General features: G+C 38.6%; 1 protein-coding gene across 1 annotated transcript; it reads right to left on the bottom strand.

Annotated features, from left to right (window-relative positions):
• Nucleotides 1-6,975: 6,975 nt before the first annotated feature.
• alas1 (5'-aminolevulinate synthase 1) lies at nucleotides 6,976-12,187 on the bottom strand. Its single transcript, XM_005796970.2, has 11 exons — nucleotides 12,012-12,187; nucleotides 10,559-10,790; nucleotides 10,244-10,426; nucleotides 10,001-10,141; nucleotides 9,698-9,917; nucleotides 9,018-9,202; nucleotides 8,754-8,933; nucleotides 8,497-8,661; nucleotides 7,795-8,063; nucleotides 7,492-7,654; nucleotides 6,976-7,303 (listed from the first exon to the last, which is right to left on the bottom strand). The coding sequence occupies exons 2-11, from the start codon at nucleotides 10,758-10,760 to the stop codon at nucleotides 7,143-7,145; spliced, it is 1,869 nt and encodes a 622-aa protein (XP_005797027.2). The 5' UTR covers nucleotides 10,761-10,790; nucleotides 12,012-12,187; the 3' UTR covers nucleotides 6,976-7,142.
• Nucleotides 12,188-12,514: the final 327 nt, after the last annotated feature.

The raw sequence follows: 12,514 nt of genomic DNA, 5'->3' as shown, positions 1-12,514 counted from the left end.
ATCAACAGCAAAAGGAGTTCAACACTTAAAGCTCACACACCTCTTTAATGAAGCTCATTTCATATTCAAACCTGTTTCTTTTTCTTTCAGTTTGAACTTTTTCACATAATTCATGTGTCGTGCAGTTTGGCACACCCCCAGGTACCATCTCATTAGCTGGCATGCTATTAGAGTATTTTTGCATAGTGCAATAAGTTCTTGTAGAGACAATATGTCTCTACTAGACAAGACTAACTGAGTTGACTTTCACCACCTAATGCTTGTCCACAGCTGACATTCCAGGTGAGCCATGTAGACAATATTTAGCATGTGAACACACATAAGATATCATAAATACTAAACGTTTAATCAAGTATAAAAAGTACTGTACGTATGTATGTAGGAATAAAATGAAAAACAGAAAAAACAACTACTATTTTTAATACTACAGCAGTAGGAAGATCATGACAAATGGTCTGCAATGGATCTAGTTGTTGTTTCAGTGTCTAAAGAGTCAAGAGGAGATTGTTAAAGGTTGAATACTGTGCTGTTAAAAGAGTCTGAATCCATCCTGACATTACCATATGCTGATGTTGCCTTTTGTTACCTGTTAGCAATCTTCAGGAAGCAAGGTGTGGCGAAACATTGAGCTACTAACAGTGACGCGTATCACATTTCAGTCACACCAACTTGAAACATGAGAGTGATACAGTCCCTAAGCATCGGATTCACTCTGTGGGGTCACATGAAGTGAAAAATAAAGTCCTTGCAGGGTCACAGCTTAATGTCACTCTGACAAAACTGTCATGTTTGATCCCACTACTACATAGTGCTATTATTTAGCATAAATAACAAAGATAAGTTATTTCTTAATCAAAAACATTTTACCACACACTACTGTTTGGACAGTGACTTTCCAATTTCCGAACTAAAAAATGAAAAAGTAGGAGGGTCATGACCCTGACTCATAGCTATGCATATTTTATCAAGTCATTTATTATAAAGCTAATGTAGCTTTTTGTCTTTTTTATCTATAGTTTTACAACATTTCTAAAATACACATGCTTTCTCTTAGTCAGTTTCAGTATTTAGGTTAATTTCTATCATCCTAAATGGGGCTTGGGTACTACTGCATTAGGATATGTAGTTTAAAGTTGGCCATGTTTATTCTTTTGAACTATTTTCTCAAAAACAAAAACATGAAATAAACTGAAGTTTTTAGTTTGTTGTATTGTAATGTTTTACCATTGTACTTAAGTGTACAACGTTTTGACAAAAGCACAAACAGACAAGTCATTAGCAAATCCTAAACATATTTTAGATATTCTCAATAGATATCTGGACTTTTTAATAAGATTATTCTTCCATTTAGTATACTTTTGCTTGTATCTTGGTGATGCATGCATGTATTACTTTTGTTGTTTCACGTTAACTGGTACAAAAAACACAAAAAAGGGAATGTAACTCAAAGTACCTTAAAATATCTAAACTTGTGGGAGTGCTGCACATAATCCCTGTGAAGTAGTGAAGGCAACATGTATGCATACAGTCAGACCGCTGTCAAAGCAAATTAATGCTGGTTGATCATTTTCTATGCATATTGCAAATGCTGCTGATTAAACAAATAAAAAGTCAGCAAAGATTCTGAATGTAAAGTATTCTAGATGTGACACATGTTGTTTAGGCACAACCCTCCACCCCCCGAGCTGTTTCAGTTAACTGAGACAATAAGTCATGAACATATGAATGAGAATTTATTAGGAAAAGGCTACTTTGGACATTTTGTGCATCTAGCACAAGATAAGAATGTTTGTAGTTCTCTTCAAACTCCAGGGAGTATTTACGTTTTGAAAAATATTCACCGAACAAACTTCTGAAGTATTGCTCTTTTACACTAAAACAGATCTGCTCAGTCCTTTGGTGTGCAAACTGAATCTTTTAACAACATGTGTGGGCTCTCTCTTCTTTGCTCTGTACTTTTGTCTGGATCACGAGAGCTGGCAGCTGTTCAGGAATGAGTAGCCATGGAAATTCAGCCGCTATGTTCACATCTCACAAAATGTAAACAAATAGCTCCCAGTGAAATGTCTTTCACAAGACTTTCTCACACCAGGGCAAAAAATGTCTATCATTTTAATGAAGCACTAAGTCAGAAAAAATGAGTGAGCATTCACAAAGCCAGCACCATCAAAGATAAATTGTCCTGCAATGCTGTTGACATGACAAAAGACCACAGTACTGGCTGAACACCAGGCTTACCATTACATCATAATGTGCATTTATTTTGTATATTTTTTTATGCAAGTTTCTCTTTTTGTTCTGCTTAAGTTTTCTCAAAGAGTCCCTTGTTGGTGTCATCTAGGAATTCTTTGAAGATCACATGTAAACTTTGATCACTGGATTTTGAAATGCAGTCACTGACAAGCATGAGTTTATTCTCATTTGTCTCTGTTAATATAAATAGATGAGTGTATCGGTGAGACTTGTTTCTAAGTCACACGTGGGAAGTAAAAAATTGTGATTAATCATAGGATTCACTGTCAGATGTGATGAATTCTGAATGAGCAATCCCGTACACCCAGTTCAAAAGGGCATTTAAAAGTTAATGTGGTTTTCTTTTATGATTCAGAATCCACAAAATATCCATGGTGGATATTGATATTATGCAATGTTGAGTTTTTCTTGGCTTAAGCTTGGAAGCACAATACTTAGAATGTACCAAATAATTTATTGACTAATGACTTTATTTTTCATTATAATATTTTCAGGTAAATAAATATAAAAATGCAACATACGTTGTCTTTCGTACTGCTTGCTCTAAGTGAGATTTTTCAGGGCTCCCAAATAATACAAGGCTGTGTTTTTTATAAACTTACCCTAAATGAGCACACTTTATATTGTCTCTGATGCCTGGAAATTGAGTTGATAACATAAATGACTGTAATGAGACTGTCATACAGAAACAGTCTGAGGTCAGAGGTCTCTTCTGACATGTTGCAAGACTTACTGCCACAAAAGATCCTTCCTGGCCACAGCATCAACATCCACAATAACTCTGAAGATAAAACATGTAATTTCCCTTTGTGGATAAATAACGTAGTTTTTAATTTAATTAAAAACTGTCAACCACCTTGTTCAGTAGGCATGTGACTTAACTCAAGATTTTCATGTGTCCTCACATGAAGGAGAAAAATCCAAAATATTTTGGTATATATTGTTTAAGTTTTGCTTTTACTACTTCTTTTTTACAGAGTAACTTCCCTCTGTCAACCTCTTCTTTCTGTTTTGAAATGTATTTCATCACGTTGTGTGTCTTAATGTTCGTAGGTGTGAAATTATTTGACAAATCTTGCAACTTTAGATTCCCAAAGTCGTTTTTGGTCACAATTGATTAATGTATAATTAGAAGTATAAATTATTAAGGACAATTGTCAAATTTCATCAGGTTATAAAATGCAGGATACATTTTTTGCATACAATTCCTGTAAAAATGCATTTTCTTGAGATTCTGTGTAAGGCAATATGGGAAAGCAGTTGTGCAGTAAAAGAAAAAAAATAATACATGATTTTCCATGTACAAAAAATTTAATGTGAAAAAAGTGAAAAGTGGTGTGCATTTGTGTCCACCTGCTTTACACTGATGTCTCATAATTAATTCACATCAATTTCTTCAAGTAGCCAGCTAGTAGTGTAATGTAATTTAATCAAACATGTAAGTCTTAAAATGTACAATGGTTTTGATTGAAGTGAAAGGTGGACGTATTTACTCATGGTGGCTGATTTCAGATCCGCATCACCATTTTCAGATATTGTTTTTTCCATTCCCAGCTATGCACTATTTTCTGTCAGTCTCTCTCATGACATCCTAATAAAAACACTCTGGAATGTATTTGTAAATGTGAACAAGTATAAGGGTAAATCATTCTGCAAGGCACTGTACATATATGCTGCCATTGCATTTGCTCAGCTTTTGCTTGCAGTCATAGCAGGACTCGCCTCAGAAGTGGAAATATTTACATATTGCAATGGAAAACCTCAATTCTTGTAACAACCAAAGGCAATTCTCACTTCCATTTTCAGAGAACTTCTGCCTTTTTTTAAGGCAGCTGTGACATTTACTGCACCTAACAAGAGGGAACAAATGTTGGCTGTGTGCTGATGTGTTGTGGTGACGATGAGCTGTGATAAAAGCTCTGTAAACTACCAATAAATTTGTTTTAAAAAGGAATCAATGAAACCGCCTTTAAAAGGTTTAGAAAGTGGTGCAATAGTCCGAGATTTTGCGTGGTTGTGTTTATTATTATCAGTATGATCTTTGTGGATTTGTGTCTTCCAAACAAATTTATGTAATCTTTACCTGAATTTACAGGTTAGTGGGTCAGTGGGTCCTCCACTCAATGTTACGTTGCACACAACAACATAAAACAATCTAGTTTTTGAAGCTAAGATGTGCAAAAAACTGAAAAGACTGAATGAGGGACTCTTATTCAAATCATCTTTTCTAATTTTAAATAATAATGAAAAAAACAAACGGATATGATAATACAAGTGCAGAATCTTTTGTTTGTCCTTTGCATAGCAGTGATACCACTTTTTGTGTTAATGAGAGCCAAATAGAAAAAATGTGTCTATGTCCTACTTTTATTATGAACCAAACCCACAGCAGTGCAACGAAATAATAAGGCTGTTCTATCAGCAGTGAGACAAAGATTCAGCCTTTCAGTGAGCTGAGCCAAGCTCATTATAGTGACCTATTTCTAACAAAGTATTAGATTCCACTTAACGTACGTGGCTAAACATCACATATCTGCCCTTTTGCTGCTCTGGAAGACTGTGGTTTCAGATGAAACACTTGATTAAGCAAATGGAAAAGCTCCACTAAGGAAGTATTAAGTATTTTCTATGATAGTGACAAAATACGCTATGTCTGAATTCATTAATTCAAATCATCTTAGCTTGTGAGTTTAGCATTGACTTACATCAAATGGCAGTTTACGAGACAAAAAGGTCTCAATATATTCACATCTGGTTTTAATTCAGTTCCGGTTATTACTTCTGATTCCAATAAAATCCAAATTTACATCCAAAATCAGATCCAGTTATACTTTTTTCCATGAATGGTCCTGCCTTTAACATATACAGTAGGTGAGCTGTAGTTTTAAACTGGAGAGCTGGCACCTCTTTGATGTGCCATGAGCTTCTTAAGTCCTTGTTAAGAGGCTCATGGCACATCATCAGCATCGACTAAATAAAGGTTTCTGTGTTTCGCACAGATCCTAACAATATGCACGCCATTCTTACTTTTTCTCATCATTAGATATGGAGGTACTTCCATGTTGAGGTCATCTAAGAAATTTACAAAAAAGGCTTGACTCTGATTTTCTAAACCGTTCACACGTTGATTCATGTAATCAAAACATCCTATAAGTTGGCTAAGGTACTTAAACAACTTACAGGTGGCTAAAATCACTCCTAAGAAGCTCATGTCTTAACTGCAGCTTATAAAGCAGTTAATCAGAAAAGATTAACCCTTTCAGGGTAAAGGCAGCTGTATTGTCTGAAACCAGAATTTACTGTGCACAGTTGGAGGTTGGGGAGCATCTATGACCAGCAGATTTAAAGCATTGCTACAGATTCTCAATTCCATTGAGGTCTGGACTTTAACTGGACCAATGCAACACTTCATTCAACAGTAGCTCTGATTGTATGTTTACAATTGTTTTAGTGCTGGAAGGTGAACCTCTCTTCCAGTCTGATGGCTTTTGTGTTTACTCAGTCAGGTAACAAGAACCCAGAGTTTAGCACTGTATCTCTTACCAACAACAAACAGCCTCTCAGCATGATGCTGCAAAAACTATATTTTACTACATGGACCGGTGCTCAGGGTTGGTTTAAGAGCTGTCAAAGTTTTGTATGTAGGCCAAAAAGTAAAACAATGCTCTCATATAACCACAGCACAATTTTTAAACTTTGTCATGACCCCTTCACAGTCTGAACAAGTTTTAAACAGGACATACAATAGATTTAATCTGGTTAGTCTTCAGTGACTAATAGTTTTGGGGAGCAAAACTGGGGAGCAAAACTGAACCATTTGCTCCCCAAATCTGGGGAGCAAATGGTTCAGTTTTCTTTTCACCTGATTCTCCGACTGAGGTGTAGCTCTCTGCAACTTTTCTAGAGCTACCATAGATACCACTTGGCTGCTTCGCTGATTATCGCTCTTCCAACAAACCCTGCTCAGAGTTCATTCACACCATCATGCCAGTCCTCTCTACTGTCTTCATGATGCTCAGTCCCCAACAATAGAGCTGCATTTATACAAAGATTAAATAACTTATTTTCATAATAAATGTCTGAATACAGCTGGTAGCACTAGATATTAAGGGTGTCAGATTAAAAGGGGTTTGAAAACATTTTGCACTCTATAGGGTTTTTTTTTTTTTTAAATCCATTTGCGAGATTCTGTAACCTCTGGGTCACAAGCAGCAGCTACCACTGTTAAACTACTTAGGTGTCTTGCAGCAGAACAAATTTACTTACGGATATAAAGCAAGTAACCTGAAGTTGGACCTAATGATGATATACAGTTGGCAAACTATCATGGGATGACTATGAGTTTATGTTGCTGTGGTCATTTAGAAACTAATTTCCAGACTTCTTAAGTAGTACTAAAACATTCTCAGCCTAAACTTGTTTCTAAAGTCCTTTAGGGCCGGGCTCTTGTAGTTTCACAAACTGATGTCTGCACAATTATTTACCTGCAAAACTAAAACTGAAAAGTGTTAAACTGTTTAATCTCCAGTAATCACCAATTTTTCTCCATTTTACAGAACACAAACTGAGTATTAATGTTTAATACATTAAGTTCAGTTTCAAGCATACACTTAAAAATGTAGTCACTGATTAAGAGCATTGACTCAATTTTTCCCCTACGTTTCAGTTGCACTATTGTTTATTCAAAAATTGCTAAAACACGCACACATAAAAACACAGTGAAACAGTTTTCCTTTAACATTTTATTTGAAGCTTATAGAACATCTGAAGATAGAATATCTTAAATATTACATGTAATAAGACATATCAAAGATAATTAATACATTCTATGACAGCGACAGAGGAATGAGTGTTTATGTGCCATTTTAAGCTAGCAGTGGTGTGTAGTGTTATGCGTGGGCTGAGATGGGGTGACTGAGGCCACTGAAGTACGACTTCTCTCGTTCACTCATCAGCTCAAAGTGCAGCGGCTGCTGGCAGAAGTTGCATTCTGCCGATGAGTGGGGCTTCAGTCCGAGGCCCGACTCCTTCCATGTTTGCACCAGCTTCTCTGAAAACAAAACAAAAAAAACAAGCGAAGCGTCAGTAAAGGCTGGAAGGTAAATATGCAGCCTGTTACAGTTTAATTGAATCAACTACTCAATCTTAATATTGTGTGTCACATGTAGACTTAGACTTAGACTGACTTTATTGTCATTTTGCATGCACAGGGTGTATACAGATGTTTTATCATCTTACCAACAAAGTATTTCATCATCTCCGGGGTATGGTGAGGGGTTGGGGCAATGCGCAGAAGCTCCTCCCCTCTTGCAACAGTGGGGTAGTTGATGGCCTGCACATAGATGTTGTGGCGATTCATCATGATGTCACACACCTCTGTGTTTTTCTCAGCGTTTGCCACCTGAGAGCAGAAAGTCACACAAGATGATTACAGAGCAGTCATCATGGGGGTCTTATGTGGAGCTTAAAGCTAATCAGGCTGTCTGTACTTAAAGTGTTTTCGTTTGATGAGATTAAGCTGTGAACTAAATCGTAGATTACCCGAACGGGGATAATGTGGCTAGGGCAGTGCACAACAGGCAGCCCTTCGTCCATCAGCATCTGTCTGAGCAGCTGCACGTTGCGCTGATGTTTACGTCTCAGCATGCGGCCTTCTTCCCCTTTCAGGGTCTGGATCGACTGGCGGGCCCCGGCCAGAAGCATCGGGGGCAGGGAGGTGGTGAAAATGAAACCGGCTGCGTAGGAGCGCACAGTGTCCACGAGGGCAGAGGTGCTGGCGATGTAGCCCCCGACACATCCAAAAGCTTTCCCTGGAAAACAAAATGGCCAATAATTTTACAAATGCTTCCAGAACTTAGAATCAAGACAAAAACATTCATGAAACCAACAAGCTTCCTGCAGCAGCCGATGCACAGAGTAGCAGAGCTGATGGGTTAAGCTCGACAGTGACACAGTAACTCAATAAGAGTGCACTAAGAGAGCACACAGTTTCCTAGCAACAACACAACTACTTATGCTCCTTCAAGCACACAGGCATATTGGATGGCACTATTGAGGCTTAATCCTCAGACGAGCATAAACACAAAGAGCAGGATGAGTCATGCAAACTGGGAACAGCTGTTTGGTTTAGAAATATAGTCCTGCATAAAAACAGAGGTAGCTCAATAATATCCCAAAAGGAATTGAAAGCCCAAATATCCTATTAAAAATCACTACTTTGTTTAGTAGATATTGCATGCTGACCTAGAGTTCCTGAAATTATATCCATCTTGTGCATTACGCCATCCCGGTCTCCGATTCCTCCTCCTCTGGCCCCGTACAGACCCACAGCGTGAACCTCGTCAACGAAGGTGATGGCGCCGAACTCATGAGCCAGGTCGCACATCTCCTCCAAGGGGCACACGGCACCTGTTCCAGAGAACGCAGCACAACATAGGTCACAATGCAGCACTTCGAAGGACATCTGATAGGTGTTGCCAGACAAGTAAATGAAAACTGACCATCCATGGAGTGGACAGTCTCAAACGCCACAATTTTGGGTTTGGTGGGGTCTCCTTTCTCCAACAGCTCTCTGAGGTGAGCCACGTCGTTGTGGCGGAAAATAAACTTCTTAGCACCACTGTTCCGGATGCCCTGGATCATTGACGCGTGGTTGCCTGCATCCGAGTAAATCTCACAACCTGATGTTGTAAGGAAAGATAGTTAGTGCAAAGTTACATTTAAAAGCCTAGGCAATTTTGCTTCACCCCCTCCAAAAAACCTACCAGGAAGAATCTTGGCGAGGGTGAAAAGTGTGGAGTCATTGGCAACAAAGCAGGAGGTGAAGAGCAGAGCGGCATCCTTGTCGTGGAGGTCAGCCAGCTCTTGTTCCAGCTCCACGTGGAATTTGCTGGTCCCAGATATGTTTCTGGTTCCCCCCGCACCTGACCCGTGCTTTTGTAAAGTGTCCCTGAAAGAAGAACACAAGCAAAGGGAAGTGTGATAATTTTGTCTGGTTTTCTAAAGCAGTACCGCAATAACAATCCACACCTTTTTCTTAGCTAGAAACTTAAGTAGGTGTGAAATTACAATGACCGAACAACAAGTATTATAATTGAGCTGCAGCATGTGTCAAAGTATGAAAACAAGGGCAGGCTGAAACAAGTTGAAAGGAAAAAAAACTTCTCATCTGAACTCTGACCAGCTACTTCCACTGAACCAGAGACCCGGCAGCGCTCCTGGGTGTCTGGTCATATCTAATCATCATGTAGTGTCTCTAAGCAGTTCTAGTTCTTTCTGTCCGACCTCAGCTCTTACACTGGGGCAAAAGCCACAGCGCAATCAGAGGCAAACGGGCACCATATGCAAATATTTTCTTTATTACATAACAGACCTTGAACCTAGAAAGTAGAACAAATGTTATAATTTGAAGGCTACACCTCCAAGCTCATTGTCTTTGACTCACATGATGGACTTTACGACTCGAGGGTGTCGACTCATGCCCAGGTAGTCATTGCTGCACCAGACGGACACTTCCCGCTTATCCTCCAGCGAACCTGTGAAGTCGTCTGCCATTGGAAATTCAGTGGCCAGGCGGTTCACAGTCTTAAACACCCTGTATGTGTGGTCATTCTTCTTCTCTACTATCTTCTTCTCAAAAAAGTCATCGTACTGGAAGCGGGACACTGCAACAAACCAGGAAGTTAAGACTTGCATGATATGTTGCAGAAGTAAATGATGCAAAGCTCAACAGTCAAATAAAGCCTACTTCTGCCAAGCAAGTTGTCCTGCAGCAGGTGGGTGACCCTCTTGGGACGCTGCTTCAGGAGAGTCTTCATCAAATTACTTTGCTCTCCCACTTTACTGGTGATGGTCAAGGGTGGCTGTTTCAACTTGGCAGCGGAAATCTCTAAAATAGGTGAAAATGACAAAAAGAGAAAAAAAAAAAAACAATATTAGATACGGCACAGCAGACGGAGTTAAAATTTCCTAAATTTACCATACAGCTCACCTTTCTGAACAGTGCGCACTTCCTCGACATCCTCCTGGAACTCCATGGTAACCTGGCGGACCACACCGCTGTTCTTCTGCTTCATCTCAGCAGCCAGAAAGGGGCATTTGGAAGCCACCGCCTGGCCTGTAGTTGGCACAGGATGACCAGTAGGCAATTTGGACTCTACTCCCACTACAGGGACTGGAAAAAAGGATACAACATTTGATGTGCATGGTTAAAACCAACATATTACAACTGGCAAGCTAACTCATTCCAGCATCTGTAAGATTTATCTCATTATTAGGTGGCTTCAGTGTATTTATTCATGCTCACCATTTCCAGTCTTGATTTCAGTCGTCTGATTGGAAGTTGAAGAGCACAGGGCCCGTGCCATTGATGGAGCCATAGGTTTTGAAGCCAGCTCCATCATGATGGGACATCGTTGAGCATACGTCACCATGGATTTCCTGGACTGCTGGAAAAAAGCCTGTGGCACGCATGCCAGAAAGGGACAGCGACGGACTATAACTTCCATTGTCGTCAACGCTGATGAACGTTTAGAGACCTAAAGGAGAGAGAAGAAATGTAACCAACACAGAATAAGATGCTGAAATGGCATGCACTAAAAATGATCCATGAGGAAGAAATATTAAGTGAAGCTACGTTAAGTATCGAGAATCACTTGTTCTTAATAAAAGATTTCTCCTAGGCAGTAAAGTGCACATAAGACGCTGAAAATCCTATGACATAATAAAATAAATCTTCAAGGATCTAAAAGTTTGGTCAAAATACAAACATAATAAAAATGCTATGTATCTAAAAATAAATAAGAAAAAGACAACTAAATTTCTTATACTGATCACAAAATGTGGCTGCATGTTATAGAGACGTTATGATCATGCATTATGTTCCCTGTTTTTTTTTTCTGTGGATCTTGATCTTAAATTTAGGTCTGTGTCATCATAAGATTTATTTTTTAACAACACAGAGGATGATAATTTTGGACATACAAGACTGTCCAACACAAAACATCTCCAAAGAGTGTTTTGTCTTGTTTTTGACTTAAGCTCATTAATCATTACCAAACACGGCAACTAGGGTCTGATGACGATTATTTAATAAACAAAAGAGTTGCCTTTTGCGAAATCTCCGAAACTCTGATTCCCACCCAGACGCTTTTTTCCAGATGACGCCGGTTTGACGACGTTCCCGGAAATACAACTCACCACGAAGTATTCCATTGTTGTAGTGGAAGAGCTCAAAAAGTTGGAAGGACTTTGTAATAAAAGGTTAATTGAACAAATAATATAGTATATAAACGTTTTATTTCCGGTTCTAATGTTATCATTTCAGACTTTTACCCTCTCAACCCCACCTCAAGGAAAAACAATCACAACGCTTAAGATATTAACACAACCACTGTGACGACCTTTGCAATTTTGATTTTAACTTAGGTGCCGTTTACTAAAGTTATCGAAATCTCATCAGCACACCATAGTAAAAATAATGTTATTATTATGTTAGCTATAATAACATAAATATATGTTATTTGGCAAACCTTAGACTTTTTTCGTAACAAATAAAACAGCTATTTCGACACGCGTCTGGTATTACAATGCAGAAAATAAATGAACGGTATATTTTACGCGCAATGTGGAAATAATGTGAACATCAAAGCCTCTTCGTTGATCCTTGCCGGTTGACCTAGCTTGACGCTAGCTGCACTGCCATATTAAGCAACCAGAAGTAAGTATGCAACCGTTAAGAAAATACATTAAAAACTCACCTTTTAAAAATACGAACAGGGTAGCAAATTCCTCACGGGTTTGGTAGGGCGGAAGAAATCAATATAAATGTTAAATAAATGTAATGCCTGGTCAGAATTACTTGTCGTTTCTGTTAATGAAGAGAACGAGAACGCCGCGTTATCCTGCACTGAGGACGAACGAAGAGGACGAGGACGAGCAGGTTTATAGAACTGCACGGCATGGCTGAGTCTCGCGATATTTGCGTCATATACGTCATTTAGTCAATGACATGATTACGGTGGAAAGAGGTTTTAATCACGAGTAAGCTTTAGTTTTTATACCCCAGAGAGTTAAGAATGCTAAGAAGTTGATCTTTGACTATAATGCATAAGTATTTAAAGCCACGATCAAAGACAACTTATAATCTATAAAGAAATCTTATGATCAGATAACTAATGACAGAATTTTCGAGGTAAAATTCACACCTTAATTCAAAGCTTTTAAAAACCATTTTAGACTATTTTGTATTTAATCTAACAAT

This window comes from Xiphophorus maculatus, chromosome 20, assembly GCF_002775205.1.
Source record: "Xiphophorus maculatus strain JP 163 A chromosome 20, X_maculatus-5.0-male, whole genome shotgun sequence".
NCBI lineage: Eukaryota > Metazoa > Chordata > Actinopteri > Cyprinodontiformes > Poeciliidae > Xiphophorus > Xiphophorus maculatus.
The sequence above is the reverse complement of the archived record's forward strand: the minus strand, read 5'-3'. Positions and strand labels throughout refer to the sequence as shown.